The following is a 19,474-nucleotide window of genomic DNA, read 5'->3' as shown; positions in this document are numbered from 1 at the left end:
GTGGTGGTCATTTGCGCCACTGCACCTGTCGATGCGGAAAAATGGGCCAACTTTCAAACAAGGGGACTGTTGTTCCTTACTTCCATTGCGCGAAGGGAAAAATAGCTACTACAGGGAGCTGATACAGCGTGAATCGAAGAACGAGAGAGAGAAAGCAACTACAATTACAATTGCTATTATCAACGAACAAGCTAAGTAATTTGTCATTAGGACAATCTTTTTTTCTCCCCAGCAACAACAATGAAAAGTCTCAGCTGGGTAAGAGTAAAGCTCGAGTTGCTTAATCACGCTATAATTGGTACACAGTTTGTAATCTTAATGAGTTTTGCTTTTTGAAAGAAAGGGTAATTTTTCAACCTTTAGTAATTGGTTAAAAGAGAAAAGAATGACCAAAGTATGTCGGTAATGCAAATGACATACATTTTTGAGCCTAGATTTATGCAATCCGCCTGGCAAAAAGTAAATCAAAAGTTGAAGGTACATTATTTTATTATTGTACAATTTAAATTAAATATACAATACAGAAAACATACCCAATAGCTCAATAAATTGTACAAAACGTTTACCTTCAACAGCAGAACAGAGATGCTCACTCTCATCATACACTATTTCCCAAATGACCTCATAAATCTCACTCACACAAAACCACCACTACCACGCGCTGACTCACTCAACTCAATCAGAAGGACATCTGCAGCAGCATTTCAATAAATTTTCCGCCTAATTAAATCATGCAGCTTTGCTTTACCAATCCACCCGACAGAGAGAGAGAAAGTCACAAAGACACGGACCAGAGCGCCGCGTCACTGCATCATGAACGTACGAAATACGAACCACTTCAACCGCTTGATCCTTCTGAAGAACAGAACACGGTTTATCCTTCTGGTTCTAAGCTGTGCCGGCAGCACTGGATGTAGCTCTTGGTAGCAAAAATTCTCCTTCTCGTTCATAAATTTCAATTGCAATGTAAAGTAAATTACAGCTTTGCCTTCGTTACAACAGCCCGAGCATCTACTGCCATCTATCGTGCCCGCACACGAAGGTCTTTTGATACATAATAGCTTTCTAGTAGCTGCCGGGCCGCTACCGCACAGTATCGGATGATTTGCCATGCTACGTTTTCATCGACCTAGTGTATTCTCTCAAAAATCCCCACTGACGTTGGGAGCCAACGTACCTCAAGTTGCATAAATATTGACCGACAATAAGTAGATTATGTTTCAAACGCATCAATTGAATACCGTTGAAGGATGGAATCGCATCAATTAAAATCGAACAAGGTTTTCTAAAGAGAATCAACCAGAGTGGTGGCGCATACTATGCATGCTTTTATAGCTTCATCTGGAATGAAGTGACCAAAATTGTGGAATGTAGCATGTCGATGTCTACACAATGTCAAGTGCGTGCTTGGCATGGAATCAAAAAGGCTGCCATACTGTGGATGGAGTCAAATGCACATCGTCGATTCAATTAATGAAGACTGACATTCGATCGGTTAAAGGTAACTGGACAAGATTTGGTGCACAATGACTGTAACACGCTTTTTACTATGGTTTTAGAATGTTCGCCATAAAGTATGCAACCCGTTGTACTAATGCAACTTATTTAAAATTATGTCATAAAATTCCCTTTTTCATTTCATTTATCGAAGTTTACGCAAAACAGTACTACAATAAATTTAAACGATAAAAGTCTTTTGTACAACATTTAGTGGGAAATTACACCATACCGGGACAAATCAAACTTCAAATAATTCTTACTTCCTTCCCATTGTGCTTTCAAACAAACAAGAGTTTCCACAAAAAAGGTCAACTGAAGGGCGTTATTCTACAAAATCACTTCACTTTTGGTTTGGCGCTCCATCAGGTATACGACTTCAGGGCTAGTGCTGCAAACTTACTCCACAGTTTTCCTTTAACTCGCTGGCTGTATGTAACTTCGTCAGTCGAATTACTGTAGGTGATGTAAAATTTAATTTTCTCTACACTTTTTACCCTTTGATGATTCACTTTTCACAGGGTGGAGTGAGCAGAGCCGCAGTGCTATTGTAGAGTGAAAGCTTGCAAAAGCAAAATAACTCCAAAGGTATCTATGGAAGTTTTTGGCTGCATGAATTTTCAATATTTTTAAACAATATTAAACACTGCTCTTACAATCGTAAACATCACTTCATCAAACTTTCAGTGGGTAAAAACCAAGCAAAGCATCTAGAAGTATTCGAACATTAATCTTGCCCCCAACAATACATTATTCCACGTCAACAAAAAGAAAACTCAAGCTCTGCTGCCCCAACTTGCACCATTCTTTGGGGGTAATAGTTACATCCTTGTGGTTAAATTAACTAATGATTAATTTCCTCTTAATTTACGCTTCTGTTCTTTTTTTGTTTCTTTTTAAGCTGTAAAACAGCCTCACCCGGTCAGATTACATTTTGCCATTAAAAATCACCCACCCCTCACCGTTGATTCTGTGTTCGAGCTGCACACACCAAAGCATAGGCCCATTTTTCTCCATTAGAAATCTGGACTCAAACATAAGAAGGGAACTATATTTCACACAAAAATGAAAAAATCATCCGCTACATTACCAGCGTCGAGCTGATCATTACATTTTTATGCTCTTCATATTTTGTGTTTCATGTTGTTTTCTTGCCAACCATTTTTTTATAAACTTCTGTTTTCCTGCAGCTTTACCACATTATCGCTCCTAGACTGCTAGTCATGCTATTTACTCCATTTTTGGCGAGGGGGATGCCACAAGCAAACCAACAAAAAAACATTTCCAATTTCCTCAGGAATTTTCTTTGCCGCCTCTTTGCCTGCAACCTTGCCCCTGTTCGGCACTTCTTAATCATCAAAAACATCCCTCGGTTTTTGGTGTTTTGTTTGGTCAAGATTTATGATGAATTGCTAACTTTATTTATTTTGACTCGCCGCAAGGACGTACTCTTGGTGGTAGAGCGCTAAAATACCAAGTGCCTTTGAAGCGAAAGCAAAAAAAACATGAAAGAACCAAACAGAACATCATCTTATCAAACACCAACTAGACGCAATGGGGGTGTCTTGTACCGCTTTTTTTCGCTTTTTCTGCTTCGCAAAAAAAGGAAAAGTGATTTTCACCATTTACCACTCAGACACTAACCGGTCGAACACTTTCCCACGAAGGATAATCGAATTTGCATTACTTCTGCACCGAGAAAACCCTCAGACACTCAAGCGAACCGGTCTTATTGGTTGTGTGTAGTAGCAACAGCAGCAGTAGCACTAGCAGAAGCATTATGTCGAGTTTTCGCGTTCTTTTCACTATTTTGAATAATATATAATCGCTGCACGCGCAAGAGCTTCTCAACTTAAACTGACGGTGGAGAATTTTGGGATGGATTGAAAAAGAAACATACACAACCTGCCCAACTCTTAACTAGCCCCTTGGGCAGGCGAATCCACCACCAGCAGTTTGGTACGATATACTTTGTCGGTGGTTAATATTTTATCGCCAACTCGACCGGAGGGTGCAGTTTCGTGATGCATTATTCAGCGCAGTGATCCTTGCGTTAAGGTTTGAGATGTGAAAAATGATGGTTTCATTTAAAAAATCACTCAATGTGATGGATATTCCATATTACTAGTTGCTGGTAATTTTGTACTTAATAAATGCGCCTAAATGTAGACTATATTTTTCAGGCTAGTAGCCGATAAATCATAACATTTGATGATTCAATTAGAATATTTCCAAGAAGTAAGAGCTTAGCGAAAAATCAATGGTTAAATAATGTTCATACAACATAGCCATTTATAAGCAATTTACATTTATTTAAAAAAAATTATCATTTAATATTATGGTCGCATAGACTACATTTAGGCGTCAACGCACGTATAGCGCACTCCACTCCTTTTCGTTGAATTATTCGCAATAGCTACAACGTTCAATTCAATTTTTAATTCCACTACACGCTAACGCATGTTTGCTCTATAATGGGATGGGATCCGAAGCCCTCCGAGGGATAACATAGGCTCTCCCATCCAACTCCTATTCCGACACGTCCTCGTCGTGCAGAGTGGTAACATGTGCCTTCATATATCCTAGCTTGGGTACACGGGCTAGATCCAACCCCTTGGGCGGATGGTGGCATATGGCGAACCAGGAGGGGGGTGGGTATCCCGGGAAACTGGGTGCCTGAACGTCGGGGGGGCAACCCGACGCTAAATAAAACGGCCACGTGGGCGCAGGGCCAGTCACTCAGTCCCATGGAACAACTGACTACAGAAAGCATCAGAAGGATACGAAACGGACTTAACGATACCGACCCAACGCAATGCCCCCGGACAACGATTAAAATGGGCTCATGGAACGTACGCACTCTTAGCAAAGCCGGAGCCTTGAAACAACTTGATGACGCCCTAGCCACATTGAGCATGGACCTCGTAGCTCTACAAGAGATTCGGTGGCTAGGGAACGGTGTGCACAACAGGCGTGGTAAGCAATGCTACGATATTTACTACAGCTGCCACGACCGCCACCACGTGCTCGGAACGGGTTTCGCCGTAGGTCCCCGGCTGAAATCCGTAATCATAGATTTCAAGGCTATAAACGATAGGCTATGCACCCTGCGCATGCGAGGCAAATTTTTTAATATAAGCCTCATAAACGTTCACGCCCCTACCGAAGATAAAGAGGAAGAGGAGAAGGACCTTTTTTACGGCCGCCTCGCTAGAACTATAGATGCGTGCCCCAGGCATGACCTCAAAATCATCCTGGGGGACTTCAACGCAAAAGTCGGTAGGGAGCCAATGTACCGCCAATACACTGGCTGTCACAGTCTACATGAGCACAGTAACGATAATGGTAGTAGATTGGTCCAGTTCGCCGCAGCGAACAATCTGGTTGTAGGAAGTACCAAATTTGCGCGGAGGGACAACCACAAAATGACGTGGGCGCACCCGGATGGCGAATCCTTCAACCAGATCGACCACGTGTTAATAAGCCGCCGACGACAGTCGAGCCTGTTAAACGTCAGAACTTATCGAGGAGCCAATATCGATTCCGATCACTACTTGGTTGGCTTAGTGATACGTTGTAGAATCGCCCGCCCCCGCACCAATGGGGGCGGAGAAAACACGCAGCCTCGGCTCAACACGGACTCTCTAAGTGATATTGCTGTCCAACAGGAATTCAAAGCCGCTTTAGACGAGTCTCTACTACCAGAAAACAGATATGAAACTACGAGCGAGAGGTGGAACGCTCTAAAAACAAAAATAATAAACTGTGCAAGAAATATACTCCCACCACGTCGTGGCAACACCAAATCTGGCTGGTTCGACGATGAATGCAGACAAGTGACCGAACGTAAGAATACTGCATACCGAGCAATGCAGCAACGGCATAGAACGCGGGCATGCGCAGAGGAATATTCACGGCTCAGACGCGAAGAGAAACGAGTTCACCGCTCTAAGAAGCATGCTTTGGAAGAGCAAAACATGCGGGAACTCGAGCAAACCAGAGAGGCGTACGGACCGACACGAAAGTTTTACCAAGCGATAGCAGGTCACCGAAACAACGTGGTACCTAAGGTAACCTGCTGTCGCAACAAGGATGGAGATCTGGTTAGTAACCAGCCAGAGGTCCTCTCGCGGTGGGCTCAGTACTTTGATGAATTACTCAACGACCAGTTTAACGAACAGCTAGAAGCGCCACTAGCAGATAGTGTCATGCTACTGCCACCTAGCATAGAAGAAACACGAAAGGCTATCCGTCGGCTGAAAAATAACAAGGCACCCGGAACCGACGGAATTGAAGCTGAACTGGTCAAGAATGGAGGTGCACGACTAGAAAACGAGATTCATCAAATTGTTACTGAGGTGTGGGATAGCGAATCGATGCCTTGTGATTGGAATCTCGGCATCATCTACCCCGTATACAAGAAGGGAGACAGGTTGGACTGCAACAACTACAGGGGTATTACGGTGTTGAATACCGCCTATCAAATATTCTCCCTGATCCTTCAGAATCGCCTTGTCCCGCACGTCGAAGAGATAGTAGGAAACTATCAAAGAGGATTCCGAAACGGAAAATCAACCACTGATCAGATCTTCACCATGCGGCAGATCTTGGAGAAGATGGCTGAATACAAAAACGACACATACCATCTCTTCATAGACTTCAAAGCCGCATACGATAGCATAGCCAGGGTAAAACTGTACGACGCTATGAGCTCATTTGGAATCCCGGCCAAACTGATAAGGCTAGTTAGAATGACTATGACCAACGTCACATGCCAGGTGAGGGTGGATGGAAAACTCTCAGGACCTTTTGCTACCACCAAAGGTCTGCGCCAGGGGGACGGGCTTGCCTGTCTCCTATTCAACTTGGCGCTAGAGAGGGCCATCCGCGACTCGAGGGTGGAGACTACGGGAACCATCTTCTATAAGTCAACCCAGATCCTGGCATACGCTGATGATATAGACATCATTGGTCTGCGGCTCTCCTATGTAGCAGAAGCCTACCAAGGGATTGAGCAGGCGGCAGAGAGCCTCGGATTGCAGATAAACGAGGCAAAGACCAAACTGATGGTGGCAACATCAGCGGACCTACCAATAAATAATCCGAATCTACGTAGGCGTGACGTACAGATAGGTGAACGCACTTTTGAAGTCGTCCCACAATTCACCTATCTTGGGTCAAAGGTCAGTAACGACAACAGCATGGAAGCTGAGTTGCGCGCAAGGATGCTGACTGCCAACCGGTCATTCTACAGCCTGAAAAAGCAGTTTACCTCAAAGAACCTGTCGCGACGGACGAAGCTGGGACTATATAGTACCTATATAGTACCAGTACTCACATACGCCTCTGAGACATGGACACTTTCCAAATCTGACGAAACCCTCTTAGCCGCGTTCGAGAGGAAGATGCTCAGAAGGATACTTGGCCCCGTATGTGTGGAAGGACAATGGAGGAGCCGCTATAATGACGTGCTATACGAGACGTACGGCGACCTCACTGTCGTGTAGCGTATCAAGCTCGCCAGGCTCCGGTGGGCTGGCCATGTTATACGCATGGAAACGGACGACCCAGCCCGTAAAGTCTTTTTAGGCCGTCCACAAGGACAGAGGAGGCGTGGTAGGCCCAAATTGAGGTGGCAAGATGGCGTGGAGGCGTCCGCCATTAAGGTCGGGATAACGGACTGGCAGACGAAGGCGCGAGACCGTGAGCGGTTTCGGACACTCCTGAGGCAGGCCAAGACCGCAAAGCGGTTGTAGTGCCGGATAAGTAAGTAAGTAACACGCTAACGCTACCCATCGCAGATCGACCCATGTGTGTGTGTTAAACTGTTGATTAAGCCCCTTAACTTTAATCCGCACAAATTAGTTTCAACTCGTCGGCAACCATTGCGAGTGCTTGCCATTTTTCAGTGCATTACCTCTTTTTTTATTCACACCACTTTTCCAAAAAGCTTTCCCGGGTAAAACTTTGTCCGTAATTTTGCCGTGTTCATAACCCAAATATGAGTGCGCTGGAACACTCGAGTTTAATTAAAACTGGTACTGTGCAACCTTTCCGTCTACCACCTACCCCATGGCCCCATGAGGACGTGACTGTGGAGGAGGTGGTGTTTCTATAGCGCACACAAACATAAAAGCGTGCTTGATCATACGGCAATACAACCCAAACCATCTCAAACTCGCAGCCCAAACACCGATCGGTACCGGTTTTATTAGCAACCTAACATGAAACAAAGCCCTTGTCCCTCCAGCACCTAAAAAGCGTTGTACTCGGTGAAGGGTTAGGTGGGAGTGGGCATGCCACCAGTATCAAGCCTCGAATTTGTCCGCTCTTTTCCAGCTCACTAGCGCAACACCACTCTTTTCGTCGCACAACACTTTTCCCGGCGATACTTTTGTTTCCACCACGGGTTGTTGCGCACATCCACTTTCCACCCAATAAAAGACATGTCGTGCAAAAATATAATAATAAAAAACACACTCACAAAAAGCGTCGCTTTCTACATGCCCGGCTCACCCGTTACGAGAAACTCGGGGAACCGCATTGGAACAAGCGCAGCCTAACCTTTCTCCCGCGCTAAAAGGGAAGTTCAGAATGGGCAAAGTGAAGGTGAGAGTGTTTTTGCTCGGAAAACAGTGCCAACAAAAACCCTCCTTTTGCATTCGAGTTGCGAGTCACATTTCCTATAATTTTCCCGCCCGACTGTGTACTCTCGTGGGAGCTAACCCAAAGCAAACCTGTTTTTGCTGGTGAATAGATGGAAGCTGAAGTGCCCCCTGCTTTTCACCAGCTTTCCAACGGTGAAAAACGCGTGAAAAAGGATGTTTGCAATTATTTTATGATGATTCGTACTGTCATTTACGCGAGAGCCTCATCGAAAAAGGGACGCTAGAAGCTGCCGGAAAAGGTTCGAGTTGTTTTAATGTTGGGTTTTTTTCCTTTTTCCGGTGATATATACGCACTCATTTTCATGTCATGATAACGTCTCTAGTGACACTCTCCAAGTAGAAATTAGTCTCCTTCCAGTTTTCTAATCTTATTCTAACAACACCTGCGCCTGAAAAAGAAGCGGAAAAAGCGGCCAGGTAGCTCTCAGTGCGCTCAGTTGTTTTCGGTAGTAATAGTTTCTTGGAGACGGTTCTTCTTGCAAAGATTCATTGGTGCCTACACTTGTCTTGTTCAATTTTCCTGCTACCTGCTCTCAAACGCTAATGGGCACGATTTTTCCAAAGCAAACCCAGGAAAGGATCTTCTCAACAAAAAGGTCCCCTCGGCAACAAGAAAATGGAGTCATTATTTCGATATTATGCAACCGTAGGAATTCGACCCACAGTGGTGCCATCTGCCCAGAAATTCCACGGGCAACAAACCTGAAAGCAGCAGCATCTTACGCGACACCAAGATGCCATCCGACTTCATCGTCGCAAGACCACTTCCAGTGGAGAAATAAATTAGTTCCTCCCAAAATATATCCTTGTTGGGAAACCTACCCGACTTCTCATTGCCCCTGCAGCTTCTGCTACAGTTTTGCGTTACTTACAACGCAACTGAATCGTCTCTGTGTTACCGTCTCTACCTTTCCTTTCAGTATGGTGTATGTTTATGCGTTTGTGGTTTCCTCCAGGCTGTGTGCCGATTTACAACTGAAAGTTTAGAAGACATTGCTACTACCACTTCGCTCTGGTGTACTTTTGAGCAAAGACAGGGAAAGGCTTCCGGCTTCCTTTGCTCGGAATCACCCACGGAAAAGTGACTTTAAATGTTCGACAAAAAAAAAACAACGCTCACGAAGACATTGTAGGGATGGAAAAGAGTGAGAAAGTGAACCGCTTTGCCTAACTGCAGCACGCTATATCGCAGGCGTCTACATGAAAATGAGCTAAATTTCGACTGGCTGTGCAATTTGCCTGTCGCCGGTAAAGTTGTTCAACGCAGCAAGTGGAGTGTACTTTAAAATTACACTAAGAAAAGGGACAACATTCATGCCAAGCTTGAACAGCAGTGCCATGAAGTTAACAAACACAAACCAACCAACCCAAACAAAACCGGGGCCCGGAAAGAGATTACATCTTTTAATTCAATTACAAAAGTGGTAAGCCCGCAAGGAGCCTCGTAAGTGCAAGCGTGTGTGTGTGTAGTCCTTCAGTCCTTCAGGCGGAGCGAACTGAAAGATAAGCAATTGAGGTGAATTGCTTATCTCGATGAAAGAAAAGCACGCACGGGCTCGTCGTAAAACAAGCCTTTCTGGCAAACACAACACACTGGCTGTGTGGGTAATCGGGCAAGCGTGGCGGACGTAGTTCGCTGACGTTGTCACAAATTGAGATACTTTTACCCGTAACGGGATACATCATGCTTCGTGTCGTTGCTGTTGTGGCTGATGCAATTTCATACCCATTTATACACTTTCCACTCGCACCGAGCAACCGCCACGAGAAACGGTAGTAAATGAAAAGCTGAAGGGAACCGTTTCGTCGAACGAGGTGGTTCTTTCCGCCGGGCTAGCGCGAACGAAAGCGATTGCTTTGGAGCAATTTAGTCATTAGAAGGAAAGGGGCGTAATTAATTGTAATCACGATATGCGTAATCAAGAGCTGTTTGCTTAAGATTAGAAACGCTGCTAAGCGTCGTGAGCACAGGTAACGGGAGGTATGTTTTATTATTCGTTTTGTTTCGGTTGAGTTCTAGAAGAGGAGCTCGTTCCATACGAAACATTATCCAATCAAGAAAACTGAGCTTGATGATTTATTCAAGGTACATTTTCGGCAAGTTTGTACAATTGTAATCATTATAATATAGTTTGCTGCGAAAGGTATAACATTGCATCTGTAATTTACATATAAAATCGCCTAAATGTATGCAATTCTGAAAACTTATTGGTCTTATAAGGATCATTTTTGCTATTTAATAAACCACAAAATATAGAATAAACGTATTATTGCGACTGGAATACTTGAAAAGAACTAAATATCTTCAACTAATCCCGGAGTCTTCAAATAAGCTGCGTAAACTTGACTACATTGACTCAACAAAACAACCCAAAAATGTTGACTTTCAACTAAAAAGCAAACACCAATTAATGACGGTGCAGAAAGAAATTCCATTAACAGAACCACGGTTCATCTAGTCCGTTCCATCCCAAACAGACCTAAAAGTAACCTCAAAACCTAGGGTTATACATTAAACCAACGTCACCAGCAAAAAGGGATCGTGGGATTTGATCTTTGTGATCCCTACTTAGGACACCTTCAGCATGTCACCCAGCGCGATAATGGACTCAACTACGGGACTAATCTCCGCTTTTCATTCTCAAGCACAAACGTTGGCATGAAAATGAAGCGAAGCTCTGTCTTCACCGCACATTCTTGATCCCACCTGTGGGTGCTCTGCTGGGGAGTGATTAGCATTCATTTACCATTCTTCACAGTTTCAGCCAAACCAGAAAAAGACAGAGAGATCAATTTATCGTGAAGTTTTATGCAATTTAAGGTAAACCAAGGTTTCGTAAACAACCCCAAAACCAAGATTACACAACAAATTTGAAGCTACCCTGCCAATCTTCCACACTGGATATTCGTTCAGCTGGAACAGTAACTTCATAATTTCTTATTGATGCTAATCATACACCGACAAACGTTGGCGAAAATAATCGTTCAGCAAGATAAGCAAGACGGGTCTGCACACGAATTTGTTTACATTTCCTCCCCCGGATGGAAAGTCGAACACAACACAATTGACGGGCCAACGGACATTACATCTTCTTCCCGTACAACGCAGCCATCATTCCGAACGTTCTACCCGGAGCATGAGAGCTTTCCCATCATCATCGTCATCGCCATCCGCTTGCAACGGTTGTTGCTCAAATTTTTAAACTTCATTACTATGCAAATTTTATGGATCTTGAATAATGCTGCGCGTTTTCTTTACCCTAGTGGGAGATCCTCATTTCGCAGTTCAGAGGAGATGTAACAAGTGTACTGCTCAGCAGGAATGGAGTCAATTTCCAAAACTGTGTACCTCTGACATGGCTTTGTGTCTTTTCAAATTTTCCAGCCATTCCATTGTCACGTTGCATGTTAAGGAAAACGGGACAATTTCTCAAGAACAGCCAGCAACATTTGCGTCAACGCGTAACTGGATCAATTCAGCGAGGTGTAGAAGTTGTTGGAGCTTGAAAGTTTTTTAACACATCCCAGGCGACAAAGAGATTATTAAATGAGATAAGTAGATTTTAAATCATATTTAACACAATATAGTCTTCATGGCATATTTTAAGGCGCTTAAAAAAAGAAAAACGCCTAAATGCATGCAATTGAAACACAAATACGCCTTATTAAGACATTAACATCAGCTTATCAGCGAAACAGTACAAATATGTATGTACATAACTTGCTCCCGGCACAAAAAACCGGAACAAAGCTACTTCGAAACGTCAGCGAGAAAGAAACATTGTCTGAAGTTTAACTTTATCGTGTCAGCAAATGTACAACGCCACGTTGAATCTCTTTTTGTTGTATCCGGAACCGGAATCGATCGATGTTTTGTCTGCATATTTCTGTTTCCGTAATGCGCTTAGCTTTAGCGACGTATCTCAATGTTCTATTCTCCCTCTTTGATAGTGGAGAACATTGCATGCAGAGGAAAAAAGCCTCCCATTTGTATTTAAATCTACTTGCTTTAGCAAATCCTCTGCCCTAGCGCCAAATGGAGCAGCCTTTTACGGTTCATTTTTCAATTCATTTCTTGGTGCCACTCGCTGCCTTGGTGACAGAAAACGGATCAGTAGCTGACCAACACTTTTCCACGAAACACCCTGAGATGGAACCCGTTGACTTACACTTTAAAAGTCGATACTTTTCCTTGACAGATTTTTGTTACATATACTACACCATCCCACCACTTGAGCCAGTTTTACTTTTGGGGAGTAATCATCATCCCAAATATCCCTGAACCTTTTCCAATGGTTTGTGAGGTGTTGTTCCTCCGTTCCACATAAATGCATAATATATGTAGCTAATTTATTTATTTCCATGCTTCCCGGGGCAGTGCTGCCAGCGGAGGGAGTAAATTGATGCCTAGAGGAAGTTTTCCCTCCAAACTCAGGATACGGAACGATGAAATATTGGGTTGAAATTTTCACTTTCCGCTCTTCCTACCGCTCCTGTCCACGCTCTGCCAACGCAGAGGAAAAACACTGTACATCGTTCAGCAGTTTAGCTTTGCTGCTTAGGTTGCGTCGCTTTCCCTGCGAGCCCCGGTTCGTCGCTTGCGATGCGATGCACGGTATTTCGCATTTTCCACCAACCTCCCGAGATTTACCCTGTACTTGGGGTTGAACGAGTGGGATGAAACAAGGAAAAACATTCGCCTGTTCCCCGCACCACACGATGCAGCTTTCCTCATCGCGTCGAGGGCAAAGGACAATGAAGGCAATTTAAATTCAATGTATAAACAAACCGTAGCTCCTCTAAGGAAAAAAAAACACACACACTGCATGTATGAACGGCAAAGGAAGGGAAAATTTGAGACACATACCGTCGCCTAGATCATTCGTCTCCATTCACACAGGCTTAGGGGCTGTCACACGGCCGTCCGGGTCAACTTCAGGTGAGCTCGAATACAGACAGGCAAGTCGGAAGGATACGGAACAACCGAATGGGGGAAGACGGGGCGAAAAAACATCCGTTCGTCACTTCATACTGGAAAGCTTCAGGGCAAAAGCGAGCCAAAGAAAATCCGCCGGAACGACCGAAGACCGAAGAACGAAAAGAAAATTTATTTTCTCGTCTTCTCGTCATCATAGCTTTGCCTGCTTTCTGGGGTTATGTCTTCGTGGCCCCCAACAACAACAAAAACTGTACAAAATTGCAACAATATTTTCGCAATGCTGTATGCTATTTCCTCTTCCATTGCTTCATCCAAAAAAACCCAGAGTCATAAATTCATATCTGTCTAATGGAGTTTAATCTTTTCATAATCGCTGCTGGCCGCCGGGAGCGGTTTTTACGCTGGTTTTTGTCCTTGCAGTTTGAAAAAGAAACCTCCACAAACATGGCCTAAGAAATTTTGCCTTTTGAGAACGGTTGCAGCAAATTGAAAATGACAGCGGAAGTGAAGGTTTTGTTAGTTATTTATGGTATTTATTTTCAATTTCTTTGATGCCTAGAAAAATATGTCAAATTTTGGGTGCACAATAAATATTTGGAAAGAATGTAACATAACCACACCGCTTTAAGCTGACGTAATTTATTCGAGTAGCAATAACTTTTAACCATAACTTAACGTTCAACTCGTTACCGGAAAACAAGTCATTATTTGTACCAACTAATTCTAATGACCTTCAAAGAATTCGCCTCCATCTGTGATAATGTGCTTTCCCATAGTAAACGATCTCACCAAACGACCCATTAACACTATCAATCCAACAACAGGGAGAGTGCGGGAAGGCTCTCTCGTGGGATTGAGGGACATAATTTATTTTAACACTCCCCTTTGCTGCACACCAACCGTCGAAAACATTCCAACACCAAAAAACCAACAACGAAAGGATGAAAAATCTGCCAAACACAGCAAACTCGTCCCAATCAATAGTTTTTTTTTTCCCCCTACAAACGGAATGTCAATGCTAGTGATGGGCCTTTTTGTCTACTTAACTCTCTACCACTACCCCTGGCTGCGTGGTAGTGTGAGTGACAAATTTACACCACCCAGAAAAACACTAAAACCCTGTTCGGGCGAGCAGCAACACAACGACCACCTAAAGATAGTTGACCCTTCCAGAGGGCGCTTCAACGGCCTCGGGCAGCAGTGTTCGAAAGCGAACTCCCGGTACCATCAACTTCGGGGACATGGCTATAAATTTACATCCCCTCGCTACCGGGGATTTGTACTCTCGAACTGATGCCACTGGATGCTCGAGCCATTCGAGTTCACTCGGCACGGTACGGTAACTAACCGAAAGGGCAAACAGAGTATATGGAGTCTCCAACTCTGCAATAGGTTAGTTTTTGAGTGTCCCAAAACTCGCTCACTGCCGGTACAGGTTTGAATGTCAAGTGAAATGTAGGTGGCTAGAAGAGAGGAAAAGGCTAGAAGAACAAATCCCATCCATTTCCTTACTTCTGTTCGGGAAAGCTCTGGAACGTTGTTCTTTGTAGGGATTGAAATGAAAAACCAACAGATCACGAATTCTTCGGTAGGAGAGAATGCAATTATACACTTGGCAACAGCAGTCCAATCGTTTCGCTACAACAGGCTACAGCAGTCCAATCGTTTCGGAAGTAGAAACGCAATGCTGCAGATAGTGCAGCAAAACGTTCATCTCAAGAATGTGCATGCGACAAACCTTGTTAAATGGAGTCCAGTAAGCAGGCAAATAAGGTTCAAACAAGCACTGTTTGTTTTGTCAAATGCATAGATTTGAGCGTTCTTATACACCAAGTAACCATTACAGCTATATTAGCCTAAAAGTATGCAATCCTTATTACAGACATTCTTAGTTTGTAGCTAAGCTAAATTGCTAAAATAACCTCTAATACAAAGCTCTTAGTTCGCTTGTGGACAAAAATGCCACCTGTGCGTCTTTCTAACAGTTCGAACTTGCAACTCCAGCAAAATACTCTATTACAATGCAGACATCGTCTCAGAGCACTGCACTGTTTATCTTTGCCTTCAACGATTCTATTCCTGTTCCAGTTTCCTGTGCACAGAAGTCCTGACTCTATCAGCAGCAAACATGCACCTTCGCTTCGATACAGCTTATTGAAAGTAAATATGAAATTATAGTCCCCCATTAAATGCACTCAAGGGCGAAATTACCTTTCCTGCCAGTAAATGTCAATAATGCCAATTGGACAATCGGGAAGGGAAAAATCGACTCTGTTTATATAAAGAAGCGCCCCTCTTTCTGAGCTTCTACCCTCTCACCATCAGGAGTCCTTTTTGCCCCACTCCCCAACATGGGAATGCAAAAACCGAGATGAATCATTTTCGGATAATTAATTTACAATTTCAATTCACCGTCAACCTTCATCAACGTCGTTTGTTGACAGAAGGCGAACCAACTGATGAGGTGATTTGTAAATTGACCCCACCATTTGAATTCAATAGCGCTGTTTCCATTTGTTTGCTATTTAATATTCGTCGGTTCAATTGCTCGGTTCGAGTTGGGAGCGAATGGGAGATTCCTGGCAGATCTACCGCTCTGTCATGGGATGAATTGACCTCTCACACTCTCACACAAATCAAGCGAAGGTGGAGGTGGATAAATGATAGCTTGGGAACGACAGGATTATTATATGCGTGCGTTACAGTCCTCGGCACCCCGGTTCCTCTTTCTAGTTCACTGTAGCTTGTTTAAATTAATACACCACCCATTAATTATTCTCACCTGTATCGTCTCCTGTGCCGAGTACTTCTGCTTGTCCGCCATTTTCAGCTTGCCCAGCATTGCGTCCCGGGCTGTGGTCGATGGTGTCGGTCGGTTCGCCAGCCTGTTAGTGGAACCTGTCCGGGATGAATGAACAAAAAAGCGTATAAAACACGTGAATTATTTAGTGCTGTTGGTGTGTTGGAGAACATTATTCTACACTTTGTTCTATGCCCGGAACTATTACCACCGTTCCCTAGAGCCTTCCCTAGGAAAACTTGTTGTACTCTCCCAATAGCGAAAACATATTTATTTTGTTTTACTGTCCATGTGTTTTTTTTTCCTTGACCTTCTCCACTTTACTTTACCACAGCGAATGTGACACTTTTTCCGCTCATACATTCCTGATCAAATTGTTGTGATTTACTACCGAAACCGAAACCCCCGCAGGCATCACGTGCATCTCACGACCGAGCTCTACATAGCAACTAAGCCAGCTATGATTGGATTTGGTGTGTCCAAGCACTCTTGTGTGCTTGTTTTTCGCTTGCCTCACCGATCCAATCCATCTAACCGCCCGTGCAGCAGAACAGTTGTGCCATAACGCCATAACCGACCATCATGTGGGATTGTGCGTGTGTTTTTGCAATAGAAAAAGGGGGGCCGCACTTGATGCAAAAACATTGATGTTTGATTGAGTTTGTGTTATGATAGGAGTGTAATTTTTGTGCCCCATGTGAAATCGGGAAACGAGGATAAAAGAAGCATCATGGTTATGATAAACGAGTCATCAAAATATATACACACAGAGGCAAATAGTATGAAGAACTAAAAAAATAACAACAAACTGGACTCAACCCTTGACAATGAGTGCGTATGACTCGATTAAAACATATTTTTCATACAAGTATCACTCGCTTTACTATTCACTCTACTAAGGAAGCTAATGATGAAATGGCGTGACCATGATAACCTCCCTAAAAGGGGTCCAAAAACACATGGCTGGCAACTTCCCTCGTCCAAATTAGTGGATAAATTATGCAATCCATCGTTTGTCATTGAAACGTTATTAGAAACGATGCAACGCTGCAAGGGTCGAATCTTCCGAAACAGGCGCAAAGCACACGTCATCACCAGCCGGTGGTGGTTGCTCATCAATTATGAATGTGTATGTCGCATGGATGCAATGATCGTTTGTATTGGTACATTTTCGGACGGAAAAGAACAGAAAATGGACATCCCTTTTGGACATCATAATTTTTTTTTTTGACTCCCTGGACACAAACCAAAACCCTCAAGAGAGCCCCCCAGAAGAGATACAGCAATGTATCGAACCAATGAAATGGATAGCCATTCAGGACGGGTTGGTCCCTCCACATCCATTCGCTGCAATGGGTAAAAATGCAAAACCCCAAATCCATCACAAGCTTTTACCGACACAGCTGTTTCTGTCTTCCAAGAAAGCCTTTCCAGGTTCCACAAATTCCGACGAAACAGATCGATTTGTCTCTACTAGTGAGCTCGGAATCGAACCTAACCGATTCCATTTCTGTATCCGGAATCAAATCCAGAGCCAATTCCAGAGTTTAATCCAGAGCTGATTCCGGAATCGGAATAGGTTACGTAATCAGAATCGGCTCCGGAATCAGAATCGGTTCCAGAATCGGAATCGACCTAAGGATGGAAATTTGTTCCGGTAACAGAATCTGAATTGACCTCAGAATTGCAATTAGCTCTGCCACAATGAGAATCAGTTCTTGAATAGCAATGAGAAGTTTCAGTAGCAAAATCAGTCCGGGAATCTCCATGAGAATGAATCGTTTACAAGTAATCCAATCGTCTATTCTCAAGGAGATGCCAAAAGCGACTCCCATTTCGAATCCAATTCTGATTTCGGAGCCAATTTCGATTCCGGAACCGATTCTGATTCCGGAACCAATTATAATTCCGGAGCCAAATCCGGAGCTAATTCCGGTTCCGGAGCCGATTCAGGAACTAATTCCGGATACTGATTCTGGACCTACTATCCGGAATCGATTCCAGAAATCTTCTGAACTATCCGGAATCAATTCCGAGGAAAACTTCATTTTCCCATCACTACACTACACTTCCCATCTACATCTACAGTTAGGTTGCTGCAATGCAAAACCCCTAACCGTCAACGGTCAAGCTTGGTTTCAATTTAATGCTGACCTCAACACTTAGATCCTACCATCCTCGGGGTGGGAACGTCATTGCGACATACCAAAGACACATCTCGCGCACTGCGAAGGACATGAAGCCAATCAAAAGCCAGAAACACATATTGAGGATGCTCAAGGGAACGAGGGAGCCAAACTGCGTACAGCGAAGGACGTAAATGGTTCGATATTTATTTAACTAATCAAACGCTCGATAAAACCCCAACACCGCACCTTGGCACCGCAGGGAACGGTTCAGTTGACGCCAGTCGAGATGCGAGCAGGACTTTTGTGATATGCGGCGGTAAATTCTTCCCCACTACCCGATCCAAACCCACCGGCTTATGAAAATCAACTCTAACGAAATGGAGCAAACTTTTGTGCCACCACTTACACGAGCGCGCTCCTGCATCCTGGGCGTGATCGTTGGTGTTTGGTTGGAGTTGTTTGCTGATGGTCCTCACATACCACTGCACTGACAAGTAGAATCTTTACACAAAGGTGTGAAAATTTCAAGCATCCTTTCACCTATTTGCCTATTTTGATTCGCTCGGTGGGCTCTCATTCTGTTGGGGTTGCTGGAGTTCCATGCGTCATGCATTAGCAAACATTCCAATATCGTCCTCCTCATCCATTGCGTCCTAAACGATTCCTCCCCAAACAGAACCAACAACAAACCGCACCAGGCGTTACATTTACGAATCCAAAAACCCCGAACAACAGCACAGCCCACATCATCATCATCAGCAGCAGCAGCACCGTAAAGGGCAACAGCAGAAACCCGGCATTGAGATCTCATCATCGGAATGGTCCATCAGCTCTCCTCCCTGGCCCTTTCCCTTGCAGGGTTTGGAATATTGCCAAATGTCGATTATGCGCGAGGATGAGTCAATATTTGTTCGATTCTCGATTCTCGGGACAGGGAGGCTCGTTCAAATAGCTCGTAAACATATCACTGACATTGAGAGGCCGGAACATCATCATCATCAACACACAGACACTCATTGGACCCTCTGTATTATTTCGGTGCTCCAAGTTTTCATTCCACATTCGGGGGGAGGTTTGCCTGCAGACACACATCTCCAACACACATTACCTTTCGGGGATGTAAGAATTGTTAGCAAAATATTGGAGAAACTTCATCCACGCGCAATCGAACCAAACAGCAAAGCTTGCCGGGGAAGTTGTGCTGAGAGTAATAGAATTAATTAAATTGCGAAAAACTGACTATTCCCCCGGGGGAGAGCTCCCAACGGGTTTTCTACACAATTTGGGGAACTTCCCGCCGATATCACTTCCCGTTTGACGATTGATTCCCAGCCAGATGTGGTATTTTGGGGCATTGAAGTGATAAAAACATGAAACTTCATGAACATAAGGCCTTTTTTCCTGAGTGTGTTTGATCATGGTTAGGATTACGCTAAACCGA

The 19,474-nt window shown here is 43.9% G+C and overlaps 1 protein-coding gene across 1 annotated transcript in view; it reads right to left on the bottom strand.

Moving 5' to 3' along the window:
* Positions 1–19,474, bottom strand: part of LOC121597070 (1-acyl-sn-glycerol-3-phosphate acyltransferase alpha-like) — a 60,838-nt gene that overhangs the window by 13,439 nt on the left and 27,925 nt on the right. Inside the window, exon 3 of the mRNA XM_041922563.1 lies at positions 15,887–16,002. Within this exon, the coding sequence (XP_041778497.1) occupies positions 15,887–15,946 (60 nt within the window). The 5' untranslated portion in view covers positions 15,947–16,002. The remainder of the gene's footprint in view (positions 1–15,886; positions 16,003–19,474) is intronic.

The sequence above is a fragment of the Anopheles merus genome, chromosome 3R (genome assembly GCF_017562075.2).
Source record: "Anopheles merus strain MAF chromosome 3R, AmerM5.1, whole genome shotgun sequence".
NCBI classification, from domain to species: Eukaryota; Metazoa; Arthropoda; class Insecta; order Diptera; family Culicidae; genus Anopheles; species Anopheles merus.
This window is presented reverse-complemented; position numbering and strand designations above follow the sequence as displayed.